General features: G+C 39.9%; 1 protein-coding gene across 5 annotated transcripts in view; it reads left to right on the forward strand.

Annotated features, from left to right (window-relative positions):
- Window positions 1-18,395, forward strand: part of nrxn2a (neurexin 2a) — a 120,996-nt gene that overhangs the window by 15,596 nt on the left and 87,005 nt on the right. For 4 of the 5 annotated variants that reach the window (XM_044370836.1, XM_044370840.1, XM_044370837.1 and 1 more), the window contains exons 2-5: window positions 6,791-7,930; window positions 9,430-9,450; window positions 15,188-15,217; window positions 15,459-15,470. In XM_044370836.1, the coding sequence (XP_044226771.1) occupies window positions 7,228-7,930; window positions 9,430-9,450; window positions 15,188-15,217; window positions 15,459-15,470 (766 nt within the window). In that variant the 5' untranslated portion in view covers window positions 6,791-7,227. The remainder of the gene's footprint in view (window positions 1-6,790; window positions 7,931-9,429; window positions 9,451-15,187; window positions 15,218-15,458; window positions 15,471-18,395) is intronic. The other variant, XM_044370839.1, reaches the window with a different exon arrangement.

Genomic DNA, 18,395 nt, shown 5'->3' on the forward strand with positions numbered 1-18,395 from the left:
TTTGATTATCGCTCAGACTATGTGCCTTAAGGTTGAGGTGATGAAAAATTGCAAAGGTGAGGTGAAAAGTCATTACTTGCAGCACAACTTTTACTCAATGCATAGACCCATGACAGACCCATGCCTCTAGTAGATTGGGTGTGCATATTGAGTGTGGTTTTCCTTACATTTGCTCCTATAGGCCTATTGAAATTCCTTTCGTAGACTAGCAGGCTCCATTTAGAGAATGACAGCGTATTCAACCTCCACTGGCCCTCTAATAGGAAAATTGATGGGTGAAAAGAATAAAGCTAAACAGCTGGGGACCAATAACCATGTGCTACACTGGGTACAAATGCTGTATTTTTCTGCAGTGTAACCTGCTTGGGTAAACTCTAGATAAGGGATGAACGCTTGCAGTTCATTGGAGCGTTAAAACAAAGCATTGCATGCAACAGAGGCATGCTGCAAGACAAGAAGACTTTGAGCTCTGTGACAGCATTCTGTAAAATAACAAACAATAAATCCCATATATGATTAGATCAAACATACCCAGGCATTTAAGTATTAGAACACAAAATACAAAACTACTGCAGTGTAGGGGTGGGACAAAAAAAATCGCAACAAAATTGCAACATATTATGATATTTCAACTTGCAATACATTGTCGATACACTGGCACCAAGTATCAATACATTTTTTTAAACATAGGACCACTCAGAGTAGATTTAGCTACTCTGGCTCACCACTACCAGAGCACCACTACCCTTTGCCTTCTGAACAAACTGGCCACGGGCGGAGAGACGGCAGTTGTAGGTGAAAACGAAGAAGAAATGCAAGCAAAATAACCAGTTATGAGCCGTTGCTGTCAAACTCTCCGTGTCTGCGCTGGAAACACCGAGAGCCAGCTGGAAATTTGACTCACTAGTCACTAGAAGATGGGTTCCCACAGGTCCTTGAAAGTTTGTGAATTTGAGAAAAAAAATCAAGGCCTTGAAAGTTTTTGAAAGTAGACATAAATAGACATGGGTCATTGAAAATGCTTGAGTTTTTATATTCTTTTTGCAAGAATAGATTATTTCTATGCTGTGTTAGAGAATGTTAGAGAATGCAAGAGACCACATAGCTTATATAAAGCCTGCTAGTTCTCATTATAAAAATTCTGTGTTGTAAGACAGTAACAGTAATTAACCATGATCCGTGTCTTAAACTATGCTGTGTTGGATCCTTGAATTTGAAGTAATTGGGCTTTGAAAGTCCTTGAAAAGTCCTTGAATTTGATGTTCAGGAAGGTGTGGGAACCCTCTAGAAGCTCATTCATGGCCCTTTGTAAAAGTTTCTGTGTGGTACCTGTGTTGTAGCGGAGCTAGCGGCTCAGCACCGAGAGGCTCTCTGGTGTGCGTGCGTTTGGGGGGGAGTGTCAGTACGTAGCCATAGCCCTGCTGTTTATCATGTTAACGTTACTGTCGTTACTGGTCAGCCCTGAATATCTTCTAAAGCTCTGAATATAACACATTTAGTTATCAGTAGGTCGTGTTTTGTGAAAAGGAATAAATCTTTCGGTTGTTAGCATGACGTCACCTCTCTGCCATCTCTTATCAGACTTGCTAACACTACCAGCAGCTCTGTGAGAGGCACAAACTGAAGCTACAGTTATCATTGTGCTGCTAATAAACATTGTACATTATCTATTTCCTGCTCTTTGAAACATTTTTTCTTTCTTCTTCAGTTACAGATATCGTACAATATTTCTTTGTGATGTAGCCTATTGTGTATCACAGAATTGCCTTTGTTGTGATATATCGCTATCATGGGAAGAATATCGTGATAATATTGTATCATGAGTTCATCTGTGATTCCCACCCCTACTGCAGTGGCACATGGAAACATTATTAATCCTGTTAAACCCAATTGTGACAAAAAAGGTGATTGTCTTACCCAAAGCAAAGCAAAATACATGCATTTGCACAGTCAATTATAACACTTTTATTGCCAATATCTGTCAGAATTGTCAAGTTAGTGTACTTGCAGCAGTTGAGTGAATTTGTCATTTCCTTCACAGCCAACATCCCGCTTTGCTCTTTTACCTGGTTATCCGATTGATTCGACAGAGGAATGCTTTAAGATCACCACTGCATTCACTGAAATGTTGAGTGTCACACAACGATCCCTGTTGTTCAGTGTCAGCCGTGGATTCAAGCGGAAAGTGCTCAGTCCCATTCCCTGCAGCGTTCAAACTCAATATCTCAAGGCAGAGCTGTGCGATATCTGCACATACACAATCGCTAACTGTTGAACCTCCAGCCCTTTTGCCTGCTCCTCTGTGCTTCCCCAGGGTAGCAGGTTGACTCCTAGTAGCAGCAAGTCAGACTCTCCTTAGCAGTGTAATGCTGGTCCTGAACAGATACAACCTGAAGATGTTCCATTTATGAGGCTATATTGATTGAGTGGAGAAAGTTGTATGGTTAAAATTATATTAGGTTGTGAGCCCTCCACTCTCAATTTTTCAGTGGGCCAATCCCAAAGGTTCCATATATCCGAATGTAAGCACTATGCTTTGGCTGGTGATAAAAGATCCTTGTTGAGGAGCAGAAGCTGTTGCACCCTAGTTACATACCAGCTGTATAGTTAGAATGGGTCACACAACCAATGTGTTAATATGTGGGGTTTTCTGTAAAATGTACAACTTATCCATTAAGAGTTTTAATTTGCATCAACAAAGAAACGTTACTACGTATTACACAGAGCAGTGTGCGCACATAATGCAATTTGACCATCTCTCAAAACGGAAATGCTTTCATTTTAACCATTGCTGCTGTCGACACTTTAGCCATGTTCATCAATACAACCCGAGATATCTCTTATATATTAACATATCTGATTAACGTCATTTAATTCTTACCCTTGAAGAAAAATAACCAGGCACCATACAGTAGCACCAGCGTTTTGTAACATGGCTAGTGACTGATTCTGGGGGACTTAACAGGACCATGGTACTGTAATCATTCATGTTTTATTTTTAGAATCACATATTTTATAAATAGTGTAATGCAGTGTTAATATATGGTATAAAGTATACAATTCATATACCAGCACTGTGAATGGTAAAGAATATGCACAGGCACTGGCTGTGGTATAATAATACACGATGATATGAAAAATGTAAGTCGTGTACCAGCAACCATAGTATTATACTAATGCAATACAATTTTGCAGTAGAGTTGGTTGTTGAATAAAAGGTAAATGGTGATATTGTACTTAAATAATTGCAAAGCATTGAAATATGGTACAACTCAGATCCTGTATATCATGTTAAATGTATGTCCATGTGTGCAACTGTAAACAGTCTTGATACAATCTGAATACTGGCAGAGTAGATCTCCAATGCTTTAATAGTCAAACTACTGTATGTGTGCCATTTTTATGGTACTTGGTATGGGATGGGGTTTTTTGTATTCTGCAGGGGTGACATTACACTATAACACCCAAACAAAATAAAAGAATGGGGGGAGTGGGGGAAATAAAAAATAAATAAACCACTATATTCTGCAGAGTAAACCAGAGATTAAATTCACAGTTTTAGGTATCAGTCTTTTCTACTGGTAGAGGTTACACAGTGTGTGTCTGGGGGCCTGGTGGAGTTGGCGCAAGCCTCCAATGAAGCTCCAATAAGCTCTAGATGTGTGCTGAATCTGATTGGGGTCTTTTGTTTGCAAAAAAACAAGAAAAGAAAGAAAACAGGATTGGGTGATGACTACGGGAAACATGGGGGATTTCAAAGATAAAAACAAAATACAAAGAGAATACATTCAATTTTTCAGTGGAGCTATTGTTAGGGTGTCTCTTCATCGTCATCATCATCACCATCTATGCTTTTTCTTGTTGAATAATTTGACCTTAGTCAAATTAAATTATATTAATGAATTAAACAAATCCTTCCTTTAACTGTACGAATGTTGCCGGTGGCGGGTTATGCTTATGAATGTAATTTGTTAGACCAGGTAATGTGGCTAGCACCAAATAAGACAAAGACAAAGGTTTACTGACTCTGCATCAAAAACATATTTTTTATGTTGAATATTTCAGTTTGAAATGGACCTTATTGGATCTCATACTTGAATGTCAGCTTATTATGACTTGAAACTTGGCCTTAAGCTTTGCTAGCAAGGAATGAAATTCCAATGAAATGGTCTATAAATAAGTCAGCCTTTCTGTGCAGTATTGTATGCTGTATATTTAAATGTTCTTAGCAGAGGATGTATTGTATATTATTTATCATTATAACCTGTGTAAGTACATCTTCTCCCACATTATGGTGCATTTGCAATGACAACTTGGAGCACAAGTTGGTCTGTATGAGTGCAGTATAAATGGGAGTTGCTGCAGTACAGTTATCCTGTGGCGAGGCCACAATGCTGAAAGCCCCACGCGGCTCCCTGTCTTTTAGTATACAATAGTACTAATATGGTCTTTGTCTAAATCCAAACTAGCTGAAGTCTGACCACGTATACACAGTGGGGACAGGCTCTGAGAAGCAATTCACACACCATACCTGACCCCGGCAAATTGCAATTCATCCTGTGAGGAGGGTGTCAGTTTTTATGACCTTCCAGGATACAGCAATTCCCCTGATAGACCCGTCTATCAGAAGGGTTTTCTCCCAGCCTGGAGCTTTCTGATACTTCGGGGAACAACTTTGATTTGTCTGCTGTGATGCACTCTTTCTTGGAACACCTACCTTTGGTGAATAAACCCAACTGTGGCAGTCCCTCATCAGCAGGAGACCCAATAGAGGCTGTAATTCCCTGCAGACTCAAACACATATTAGATTTCTCTGTGTGCCAGAGATGAAATAGGGCCAAACTTGCATTAAATGCCTCTGCTCCTAGTTGAGAAACACAGTTTAACCTACAGAAAGATATTTATTGCTTTCAGACAAATTAACTATAACCCTAGAGCTTTAACCTGACAAATTATTCACAGTGGTCTATTTATTGTAGACTGATTAAATCTGAGTGGATCAATAGCTTGTATGTAAACTGCTACAGTATCTGTATTCCTTTCTCTTTCTGAAGAGACAAGGTGACTTTGGTACATTTTGTGAATTTTAAGAGCAGAAAGCACAACATTCATTCTATACCCTGCTTTCTAAAGCAACTGTATTTGGAGTAGAAGCTGACATTTGTTCAGGTTTCCTGTGGGATTCCCGCGGGATGGGAGTCAATTTCACTATTCATCATGTTACAGGGACGGGACAGGAAAAAAAGTCAATGGGAGTGGGCAGGATGGGAATCATATTAACAATAGGTCAGTTTTGAATATGAATAAATGCTATTTTCTTTATTTTGAACATAATGATAATAGTTCTGTTGTCTTTTTTTTATTCTTTTTTATTCTCTCCTGTCTGCTCTGTTGGCTGGTTGCTGGTTAGTTGTAAATTAGAGGCTGACATTTTTTCGGGAATCCTGTGGGTCATGGGATTCCTGTGGGATTCCTGCAGGAATGGGGTAGTACGGAAGTCATTCTTCCGGGACTAGGACAGGAATTTTTTTTACACTGTCATGGGATTGGGATGGGACAGGAGTATTTTTATGGGATTGGGATTGGGAAAATCTACTCTCATGTCACCCTCTAATTCAGAGTTTGATCATACGTGTGATGCATGACACTCAGAATATCGGCAACAGTGTTGTTCCACTCTTTTGAACAAATTGGTTGTAATAGAATTTAGCAGCTGATTTTCTTTTTTATAACTTAATAGGATCACACTACGGTATTGCTCTTTTATGTGTTTTTAATAGGTTTTGGACAGCAGTGGATTTCTTTGGCACCGAGGCATAATCTATATCAGGCTGTGGCAGATACACAATACTTGTCTGTAGACTAAATGCATTGTTGGTTTTGTTCTCTGCAGGGAAATCTTTGTTAATACAGAAAAGATCAGTAAACACTGCCTCATTCTTTAAATACAAACTATGTCTCTTAGAGAATGTGTAGTTTTCTCAGACATAGTCCACAGGATAACTGGGCTCCAGTTGTAGCTCATAGCCTTTCTGAATGGTCATCATGAGTCAGGGCAGGTTCACAATTCAGCCAAAAAATGGTGCATAACTTTGTGTGTATCCTTAGGCCGCGGAGGCACACCCTCTTTATTTATCACAAAGTATTGCATTTTTTGTTTGTTTGTTTGTTTCTAACACAGGCCTCTTCTTTTTCATCGCTCCCAGCCTCTGGCCTGCATGTGTTGTTTAGCTGTAACGTCTTAGCGTGAGCCCAGGGAGCACAGAGGGCTTAAGGGGCTCAACATCACTGAAGTTAGTGAGGCCATGGATAGCACCAAAACATCTGCAGGGGTGCTTATGAAGCATACTTTTCCCACCAGCTTCTTGGAAATCAGCACAGGTCTCAGTAAAACTAGAGAGACCCAGTATTTCCTTTTCTGCCTGAATGCTAAGACAGGAGGGGGGCACCAGGATAGAAATGATACTCAGTCTTGTTGCTGGAATCTCCCATGATCTTTATGGTAAACAGCAGTTAACAACAAATTACCTATAAATTATCAGTTAACCACTGCTGAATTCTGGGCTGTGCTACTTCAGGAAAGGAATCGTTAAAACATTCATAACAATTAAACTTCCATTTCACTCTCATCTACATATTTCCCCCTCTGCCATTTTAATGATTTATTAGATTTAGTAATTAATTTGCCATTTTATTCATAATGACTGTAGATTATTTGCCGTTTTTGTGTAGAAGAGATTGTTAGTAATCTTTCCAGCTATTCATTACATGTTCTTCTTTTATGTCTCAGGATGTTGGGAGGCTGAGAAGAATGGAGGCTGTACCTAGGCTGCGTGCCTAGCTAACCCATGGAGAACTGACAGGAACAGTGCTGGATGGAGGCCAAGACACTGGATGGCGAAGACGAGGAAGCGCACAGTATTGTGGATCTCTTGTGTTGTTTGTTCTCTTTCTCAGCCGATCCAAAGTAGATGCAAAATATTCTGCAATGTGCCTCATTTGTTCACTGTTTCACGTGTCACCAATGGAGCGATGGCGAAAAGAATCAGGATAGGTAGTCAAGGCTAAAAAAAAACTCTTTTACTGCATGTGGGAGTTGCAGTCTAATTTCTGCAAATTTTAGGACAATAAGTGTCGACACTAGATACCATTTACTCCTCACAGCTGTGTTGGAAACATATGAATTAGAAACCACAGAGGAGCCAGTAGTTGTAGATAGTAAGCATCATGGGCAGGTGTAAAATCAAGGCTTCTTGGTTACTGTTCTTAGCTGGGTTGGTGCTAACAGGAACTGCTTTGGAATATGAAGGGGTTCCTGGTCAGTGGACACGTTATGGCCAGTGGGACGCCAAGGCAACAGGTGAGCTCAGCTTTATTCTGAAAACCAACATCAGCAAAGCCCTGGTGCTCTATCTGGACGATGGAGGGAACTGTGACTTCCTAGAGCTTCTAATTGCCGACGGGAGGCTCCAGATGCGCTTCACCATTCACTGTGCTGAACCAGCCTCCCTGCACACAGAGACGCGTATCAACGACCACCGCTGGCACAGAATTCTTCTCTCTCGTAATTACAGAGAGACCAGGCTCATGGTGGATAACGAAGAGAAAGTAGCTGAGGTGAAGTCCAAGAGAAAAGAGATGGTAGTGGCCAGTGACCTCTACGTAGGGGGGATCTCTCCTGACGTTCGTCTCTCTGCCCTGACGTCCAGCACTGTTAAATATGAGCCGCCGTTCCAGGGCCTTATAGCCAATCTGAAACTTGGTGAGGCACTACCGGTGCTGTTGGATGGTCAAGCTGTTCATGGTGATTTGGAATACATATGTGCCAAACACTCTCCCTGCAGCAACAAAGGCCTGTGCTCTGTCAGCCAAGGGGAGGTCCTCTGTGACTGTATCAATACCAGCTACATGGGAAAGTACTGCCATGAAGGTAAGAAAAATATCTTTCTTCTGCTTGTAGACAAATTAATTATTAGCTTTAATGTTCACTGTATGATTTGGGGAGAGGCTGACTTGTGATGGAGGCATGTTGTTGTTTGTATTGACTTCCTGAACAGTGGAAAATGCAGTAACAATGGCAGAGGAGGAAAGATTCACAAAGTCAATGAATTGACTCTATAACAATATACAGTTTCTTACAATTAACTGTGTCATCCTTGATGGTTTGTGTGTTAAATGGCTTTTTTGTTGTTCAGTACTAATGTTCTTTGGCTACTCACAATGTTTGGCTTATAAAAGGTTAAAATATCTTATAAATACCCCATTCTAATTATATGGTCTATACCCTCATTGAGCTCCAGAGAATAATCAATAAAGCTCACATAAAACTGATCCAGGTCTAAGTATACTATAGCAGTACTAAAAGGCTGCTGGGGTGTGTGAGGGGAGTCCAGCTCTCTCAGCAGTCCTGACAGTTATCTTCACAAGTCAAAAAGGATAACAGCTTCCTAATGTGACAGCTGTTTGGATGTTTTCAAGACAGAGACATTTAACGGGGTTTCGAATGGATGCCTTTTTCTTTCTCTGGAAAGCCAGTAATGACAGAACTTGACATTTAAAAAGTGAGCTTTTAAACTATTGTTACTTATGTAATAGAAAGTGGAAGTGATTCATTAAATAACATTTCACTGAATAACATTTTCCAACAAATGATGTCTAATTTTATAAATGTTAGTCACCAATGTACCTATGTTTTGTCTTGGAAGCTCTGCAGGTCCCTGACAAGATCAGGGGTCATACAGTCAATGGGAATGATCTCTTCCTGGCTAAAAAGACAAAGGAGTATCACGGCAGGGGATTCTTTAGTTAAACAATAGACTGAATCAACCTGCAACCTAAACATTTCTGCTACTGATTGCATGCATTATAACTGCTTACGGCTGATCTGTACATCATTATAAAGTCATTAGTGACAACCTGCAAACTATGACAAAAATCTGCCTCATTACAAAGTGATACCATAATATTTGTTAACATTATAGAAAGAAGTGAATACAGCTTTTTTTTGCCAAAGCTGTATATATTCACTAATAACTCATTAAAAGATACCAAATAATCAGTCCACTGTGAGTTTATCACAACTGATGCTTTAGATTATACAATGTCATCATTATTGCTAGTTAATGTTAATGCTACAACTATACTAACATAACAAACAATCAACATTGCATATAATTATGTTCAGGTACATTAACAGCCAACAAAGCAACCTCATGCTTCACTGGAAAAGCTGTGTTTATAGTCATCACAGTCTCTGGCCAATATATGTGGGTCAACATGCATGTTGTGATGTGGAGAGAAACCGAAAGGTTACGCAAAACATAAAATATCTGTGTTAGTTTAGATGTAGGTGGTGGACTGGTAGCGGTTTGATATTGAACTTCTTGCAGTCAACATTAAATATGTCTGTTCTTCTTTATTTTCCTACAGCTGTCCAGAGAGAAGTAGAAGGTAAGACAATGCGTTATATAATGAGCATAATGATGAGCGTAATTAGAATTTTTTTGTGATACTGTTATTTGCAAAGGCTATTACCGCAGCATCAGTGTGTGAGAGTCTGCTCGGTTATTATCAGGTTGTTATTGTCAGTTTGGACTGCAGTTCTGACATCCAACAAATTAAGCTGAAAGGAGATATACTATCACCGGTCACGAGGTCACAAAGGAAAAAGTGCTTAATGTGCTGAATGCTAGTTGTATATATAATCAGTGTGCTCAAGGTGACTGGAGAGGTCTGCAGAGTATGTGGGTGTCGCGCAATATGGGGAACATTCATATACTGCATTACAGAGAAAATGACTGTATGGAGATGCTTTGCTTTATTTATTTTTTTATAACTTTATAGTTTTCTCTCTTCAGTGCCATATTTCCTCATCTAAACTACTCTTTACTGTTAAGGTTTATGAAGTATTCGATGCCATTCTGCTCTAAGGTCAATATGTAGATTAAACTCAGATATAATGGCATAAATCCTCTAAACACGGCTTATTACTGAGGTCTTGACATTCATCAAATTGTGCTATTATTTTCACAATGTGACTCTTTTTCATAGGTGCATTTGAAATTATTTTCTGAAGAGGAACAAATCTTTGGCATGAAAAGAGACGTTTGTCTCATTATTGGCAACACTTTACCCGACCACAATTAAACAGGATTGGTTTCTAATGAGGTGCACGTACTGAACGGGAAATGGAGATTGAAAGTGAAGAGGGAGATTTGTTTAGTCCGCATCGGAGCGAGACATCCATCTCCCCAGTAAGGACTGCTGGTTCTGGTGAAAGGGCAGCCAACAGGCTCAGGAGACCAGCACAAGGTGCACTGAACCACTTCACATTATAAATCACTGTTACTGACTCAAAATGTACCAGCCTATGCACATCTGCTCTCTGAAATTCTGCTTCTGACACTGACGTTTGGCGTATATGGCTGCAAAATAGATTTCAAAATGTTATAATCTTATAATTACTTAACATGATTGTGCAGAATACAAGTAGAAGGATATGAGCATAGAATGACTGTTATGACAACAAACAGAATACATACTGGTATAACATTAGATGTAACACTTTTTTAAAGATGATACATGTTTTGGTGCAGATAAGTAAGACTTAGTGACTCTGGTATATGGTTGTATGCTTCAGTAGTAGTTAATAGGTTTCATCTCGACACTATTTCCAAAAACAAGCATTAATCATTCTTAATATGAGCAAAGATGGCATGGTTCTGCTCACAGCAAAAAGGCAGGCATTATTAAATGACATGCTGCAAAGAGAGCACATCAGAATGTTTATTGGATTAAAGCTTGACATGGAGACAATCCCCAATGCAGAATGCATGAAAACAACTATGACAACAGCAAAAGCACACTCACCAGATTCCTTTTTTCCCCCCTATCCTTCATACAACTCCACGAGCTATCCGGTGGCAGCAAGTCTTTGTTGTCCTTGCATCGATGGAAATAGAAAAAATCTATGTGTTAGCTAAATCACCCCACCCTCCCCCCCCCCCCAGAGATGGCAAAGATGGTAACCCATATGCTATATTTGGTTTTGGCTGTGGGTTTTAAGTGGTGCAGGAATTATCTCTATTTGTCTGAGGAACTGCTTTAAGGCAATGAAAACCTCTTGCACAGCAGGTGGGTCTTCTGAGTTGTTCATCTACAGTATGCAGCGCGTGGGCTCCTGTCGATCTCTGCGGACAAAGGCCATGGCGGGGCACGCTCTAATGCCAAAAGAGTGCAGCATCCTCTGATGTTTTGTGAGCAAAAAAAAAAAAAAAAAAAAACAGGTCTGTGAACGAGAGATAAGAACAGCCACCTCACAAGGCAGAAACAGACCAGAGAGAAATCTCTCAAACGTATAGGAGAACCTTACACACAACACACAAACAGCAAGTGCAAACACATTGTCATTGCTTTGTTTTGCTTTATTTTCCTTCAGATTTTCATGTGTAAGCACACAGTAATCACACTAGAAACTACAGGGATGATAAAGCATGCATAGAAATCTTCGAAAGAAAGGACAAAGCTAGTGCTAGTGGGCTTGCATCTTTCAGCAACAGTGACCTTGGTCTAATCTCTCATTACAACACACTCCATAATACTGTACTTTTCACGGAAAAACAAATTTGGCAAATCCTAATCCTCATGCAATGCCGCTTTCTTCTCAGATGCTTGCTAATTAATGTCACAATAATGGCTGGAAGGTCCTTCAACATCTGTATTTGTTTTTCACTATATTTGTTTAATTAAACTAAGATGTTTGTCTTTTTTGAAGTATTTAAATAAGTTATTTACGGTCACAGGCACTTACAAAAAATGAAATGAAAAAACTAAAACAACATAGATGGATAGATAAGGATAAAATTATTATATTGTTCCATGGTGTACCTTAAAATACACATTTACTATGGAAAAAATTATTTGTTTTATGCCGGCAGGGCATCACTCTTTTTCATTGCAGCCGACATAGGTTTCCTCCTGCTACCTTTTACCTCAGTCCTCACTCAATCATACAGGTCAAAAAATTTCTGCTGCTCTGCTCTCTTTGGGTTCAATCATTCAGACCCCAGTCTGTGATGTCACAGTGGGTGCAAAAAACAAACCAACCAGCTGTAACATCATTGATTGGGGTGGGACCAGAAGTGAAACATTTTGCTTGAAAGGTTTCAAAACACAAATAGTCATTCAGCAGCAGTTTTTGGCATTGTAGGATTCAGTATAGATTTACTCACAGGCAACAGATGTAGATGAATAGAGGCATCTGTATGTAAAGTAAACACAGTCCTTAATGGAGTGTCATAAAAAAAAATGAAATGATCAATTCATCAAAGGCGATATTCAGATTCCCAACAGCACTGACTGGAATAGTAGGTTTTTGAAGGAGTTTTTTATTTATTTCTAATACACTGAGATACAGTGCTATAATAAATCAAAAGGATCCTAAAAGCATCACGTTAATATTTTAATAAAATAAGCTTCCATCAGCTGTTTAGGTTGCCTTTTATTTAAAAATAGAAAACGAGTAGATTACTGGTAGGAAGGGCGGTTTATTTTCATACAGGCTTTCCCTCGCTAATGGGAGTCTAACAGGTCGAGCCATTTATCTCTGCATTTCCACACACTGAGATTTGGATGTAAGGCTCAGCCAAGTAGGATAAGCATATTCATTGGGTGGCTGCCCCTATACAATACACCACTCCTCATCCACCTTTCTTAAGTTTCTCAAATGACTACGTAAAGTAGTCAAGTCAAGTGCTGTTCTGGTCTGTTTTGGTCAAAGCCAGCTTTAGTCTCCATCAGTCAGGGATGCACTAGTCAAGGAGGCAGGTCAGTTTTCTTCACTCCAGTGCTCGACAAAATTTGTGTGTGTGGAGTCAGTATTGCTGCAACATCTTTGGGTCAAAGCTCCTATCTCCAGTTTCACAGTCTTCACCAGAGTGGAGGGCAAGACTTGTTTAAGTGCTAGCTTTCAGCTTTCTGGCTGTTTCTACCAAGACAACCCCTCACCCTCACCCTCATAGATAATGACAGCTGAATGTGGACCTTCAGTCTCCATGGTTCACATCCATGAGGTATCTTTTTGGGTGATGGGGTGCTGTACACAATACACAGTTTGGAGCTTTTATCAGATATTCTTCCTGTTGCCTCGCTCAGAGGTGGTTTACAACCTGACATTGATGGGTGTGTCTTTGTCAGTGTCAATGATAAACTTTCCTCGTAGCCCCTTCTTGCCATTGTTTATTATAACTGAGGGATGGGTAGAGGATACAGACACCAGAATAAAATGATGCTTGAGCTCCAGTCCAGTCAAATCTTAGTACCTCTGGTGAAAATGAGATCGCCTGAGTTGTGATGAGAGGAGAGTGGGCATTTTGTATGCCTAGTGCATATGTTGGCTTGTCATATGCAATACACAGCCACCTTGGGGGAGCATACAGTAGCTCTTTGTCTGCTACAGTATCTGGACAGGGTTGTAGGTGAATCCTGTTTAAGCAGAGGCTGATCAGTGTATCAGAAGCCTTCGTGTTGGCAGGCAGGGACACTCGTGGGTAATCGTACATTCCACACCAAGAGCTGCAGCATGAACAGCCTTGTTCAGTGGAACAGCGACTTGCCCCTTCATGAGGTTTTACCTAATGACTGAACTGGGACTGGAATATGAGAGAGTTACTTGCTTTATGAGAGTCTTAAGAGTGCTGATGCACTGATGAGAGCTGTTTTTGGCTGGCACAGTGGAGCTCATGTGCTCAGCAGAAGTGTTGCATTGTCACAATCCCCATCTCCTTTTTGGCAAGAAAAGCAGGTGAAGTATGCCATATAATCTCTGCCAGGCTGACCTATTGAGGTATGTTTGTGTGTGTTTCCTCGTGTCTGTGCTTAGGACACGACAAAGATGTAGGATTGAAAGACTTAGGCGGGCGGTGTACACCAAACTAAAATCGAATTTGGCTTTGATCACTGCAGTGCATGCTGGCCGACCAGCTGGACTTTTATACACCGTCACCTGCAATTGCTCAGCAATATCATGTGATTTATAGGTTGCTGTTTGGTTTTTTTGTTGTTGTTGTTTTACTATAGCTTTTATTTTTGCTTTGAGGAACTTGCAAATCATATGATATCCAATATGCCTCGCAAGCTTTTTGTTCTGGTGTTGATCCCATTAAACAGACAGACCTGGGATCTGAAACAGTAAGTATCCCACTACTGTAATTATCAGCAGTCCAAGGGTGTGCCATGTTACATTTAGTTTGGAGTTCACTGTTTGTCTCACTGTGTAAAGTGTTACACCACTGAGTCCTGTATGTGTTGGCTAATGCAGTTATCCCCTGTGTTCAGCACTGCAATTGTTGCATTGGGCTCACCCCTCCGCCCTCTACATGAAAGGATATGAAGATGGGATGTGGCTTTTTTAAAAATTTTTGCCTGACCGGCTTTATGATGGTTCACAGTCAGTGAAGCTTTAACGCAGTGCAGCATCAGGTCGCAGCTCCGTCCTGCTTCTTTTCTTCCAAAATTACAAGGTTAGATGTGGCAGATCATTGCTGGCTGACCTGTCACATAATGGTTGTTGCATGATGTCTACTATAACAGTGGCGTTTCCCAGGCTCCACCTTCTAAACCTGTTGAGCCGATGTTAAATCCTGTGTGAAATAGAGTGATAGCCGCCTCAGATTTAGTGGATAAGGAGTGGTGTCAGTGCTGCCCTCTTATAAAACACTGCCATATAGAAGGTTAAATAGGCTTTGGCTGCGCACTTACATGCAAATATCAGTGCACAGAGAGGTGGAGATGCTTTAAGAGATCATAAAACTAAAGTAGTGTTACCACTCTTGCAATGGAAAGCAGATTTTATGTATAGCTAATACATCTCAAACGCTGTCTACATCAAGTAAACATACAGTATGTGTTCCATTTGGAAAAAAAGCATCTTTGTGAGCAACTGCCTGTAAGGGTTGCACCAATCAAGATGTTTTTTTTCTTTCCTTGCCTTCCCTCTCCTCCCTTGAGATGTCTGTCCGTTTTTAGTTTGATTTCCCTTTTATATTTTAGTTTGAACTTTGACATCCGTACCTACCCCAGGATGTCTGTCACAAACTGCAGTCCAACATTGTGACAATGCTTTTGTTTTCCCGAACCTCTTTATGAACTTCCTGTTTTTCGTATCCTTTTTTCTGTTCTTTCCCTCAAGGTCTGGCGCACCTGATGTTAAACCGCCAAGGTATGGGGTCTATTGGTTTGCTTTTCCTTCCCAGCCCACCTGATCAAAACATTTCCCTTCCCCTGAGATCATTTTAGTTAACTGTGCTGCACTAATATTTCCTCTCCTCTTTTCTCATATACTTGCCTATTCATTTTTGCTTCCTGTCATGTTATGCTCACTACTCACTCAATTTTTGTCCGTCAAACCCTTGTCCTGACCACTGACTGAGCTACTGGAACATCACCTTTGACCTCTGCAGTTTTTCACCAAGGTAATCCACCTATGCTCATACTGTAGCTTCTCTTCGGTTGGGTTTCATGGTATTTTCAAAGGGAATAAACCGATGTCAAGAATAAAAAATGAAGGTATCTCTTGCCAAAGATGTCTCTCGGGTCTGCACAGAAAGCAGTTCATCGATTTTTCCTGTTAAAATCCTCAGAAGCATACACAAACAGAGGAATTTCTTTTGCTGTTATATACATAATTTTGATTTTCATACAGTAAAAATGTATTACTGACCTCTCAAAATTCTGATCTTTGTGCTGGTTATGATCATTGGTGGGTTGCAAATGACATTGCCTTCAAATGGTTTCTACACTGCGGTAGTTACTTCACTGCTAATGTATTGAATATACTGGAATGGACACAAGGCTAAGATATATCATTTTGCAAGCTTTTTAAAATGAAATCAGTTTTATGAGCTTTCTGAAGAAGACTGCATTGAAACCACAGTGCTGTGAAGTAAAACCTTTGAGGAAAAAACATTCATCTGATGCTGTAGGTAAAATATTTGGACATTTATACAACAAGTACATTTTGACTGAATAGCATGGGTAGCATTGACTTACATAAGGTTTGCTTTATTTATGCTTTGTGTTTTCTGCCGCTTGCTGTGAAATTCAGATAAAAGTCACCATCCGGTCTCCATGGCAATCAGTGTTGCCTCTAAATATAAAGACTTCACTTCAATGACCCACTCATACTAACACACTGCTCAAGTCCTCATTTTTCTCATCAGCAAAATGTTATTATTTAGAGAATAAATAATCTCTTGAAGATAGAAGAAGATAAACATCCTGAACAGTTTTCATGAAATGACTGATCTGATCCAAAAAAGCATATTTGTTTTGTTTTTGTACTATTGTATTAGTGACTTTTTTTTACAGGTTCATAGGGACTAGGGACATTCATTCACCAGCTTCTGTTTTGTTTTGTTTTTTTCAACTCAATCAATGCTGAAAAGTATATATATGTTATTGCTATAAGACATCATTATATTTCTGAAATAGCTTTGTATGTCGTCTGTGAATTATGTTATTCCCACAAATCTGGGATGATAGAAAAAGCAATGTGTGGAGTTATCCAGCTGAGTGTTCTCATGTACATTTTCTGGTGTAAAACTGATTACATGCTAATGTGGATATAATGACTAAGTGGGTAAAGACAAATAATAGCTAGAACAGTCTGGTAAGTTCAGAAAATTACATTTCTTTACTGTAATGCAGCCTTTAAGATATATAATATCAACATATATAATATCGATAAATTTCCAGTAGATGAAATGGCTTGAGCAAATACCCCTCAGTATGAATACCCAAGTTTTTCACCCACTATAAATAACGCAGCTTGAGGCGGTACATGCCTATGATATCATAGATTAGGGTCTCAATTCTGTGGTTACCCGCTCTGGGACAAACTTGTTCAAAAGCAGTTATCAGTCTTTTCAAAGCCAAAAAAAATTGATCAATTTGAGCTCCTAAACTGACACATAGTACTATGCTGACAGAACAATGCAGTCTGATAACCGTAAGCTGCTACTGCCTCAACTGTACAAAGATTAACATGACTGCTGTATTAGAATAACGCTGCCATATCAAATATTTAGTGAGTTACACAGTAAGTGTGTCCTAAAGGCCAACCACAACGTGATTTGTCATGAAATGAGGCCTAAATGTAATTGCTCCATTTCATGCATCAATAAGAAGAAGAAGTTGGTAATTGATTGTGGAATGAAGATTTACGGAGATAACCCTCCAAGCAATACTCAGGCGTAGCACAGCTACAGTTAGTAACAAAGCACTGTACATCTGACTGCATGGGATATACATGAAACAAGTTTTATTATACCATTAAATTTCATAACATACATTTGTTATTAACTTTGACAGTGATCCAGCTTTTAGCCCAAGGACATCCTTGATAGAGTGTTCTGATTTGATGTGTATTTATTTGGCCACAAATTATTTGAAATCAAATACACATTACTCTTGTCCCTCTCTGGGAAGAGGCCCACAGTCTATAAATGAATTAATAGCTTTTTGCATGCTTCAGGAAATTGTGTATGTGCTTCAGTTCCCAAATTATTTGCCAGCCTGTGCTGAGATACAGATATACTGTAAATAGTGAGATTATCCAGGCGCAGGTGTGGCTCACTGACCACCTAGAGTGCTCATGCATCTCCCTGCCTCCAGACCAATGGTCAACTGCTGCCCTGCCACCCACATGCCCACACCGCCTGATTTAGGTTGGGGTGCATCCAGCCGAAAACTGACTCCCCCGCCCCACAGCAGCAGAGACGAAGTCAGCAACTGCCATCTGTGCCTAGGGCTTATGGACCACTTTGAAATTAATCAGCTGTAAACCTTAATATTAATGAGCAATCCACATGTTGGCATTTTTCATGTGGTGCAGCCACTGCAGCATAGTGTAATTGTAACAGAGACTAAAACAGGTGGGCTAATAGGAAGTAATAGCAGGTGATGTCTTCCCACCTGATGGCAAAACCCTCTTTCTCTACAGTGTTTAATGTGCCTCACGCTGTGTCAGTTAGCAGCTAATGTATAGCTCTTGGCAGTGCCTTTACAGATTTTGTTTGGACATGGGCACAGGGACAACAATGGCTGCTATTACAGTAGCTATCTGAAAGATAATTTGTCCAATGTTCAGTGGTGCCCAGGATGCTGTAGCTTCCTCCATATTTTGAAGCTGCACACTTCATTGAATCAGCCACGAGCAGCCCCCCTCTAGAAGGATTCACTAGTATTTGTATCTTGAATTTAGATGGACCCTTTATAGTTTCAAACCACTGGAGTGCAAGGAGATATGAGTTTGGATGATGTATTGTAAGAAAGAGACAGAGAGAGGAGGGGCAATGAGAAGACAGGCAGGAAAGACATGTAGACATTGTTGGTGCCAG

The sequence above is a fragment of the Thunnus albacares genome, chromosome 13 (assembly GCF_914725855.1).
Source record: "Thunnus albacares chromosome 13, fThuAlb1.1, whole genome shotgun sequence".
NCBI lineage: Eukaryota > Metazoa > Chordata > Actinopteri > Scombriformes > Scombridae > Thunnus > Thunnus albacares.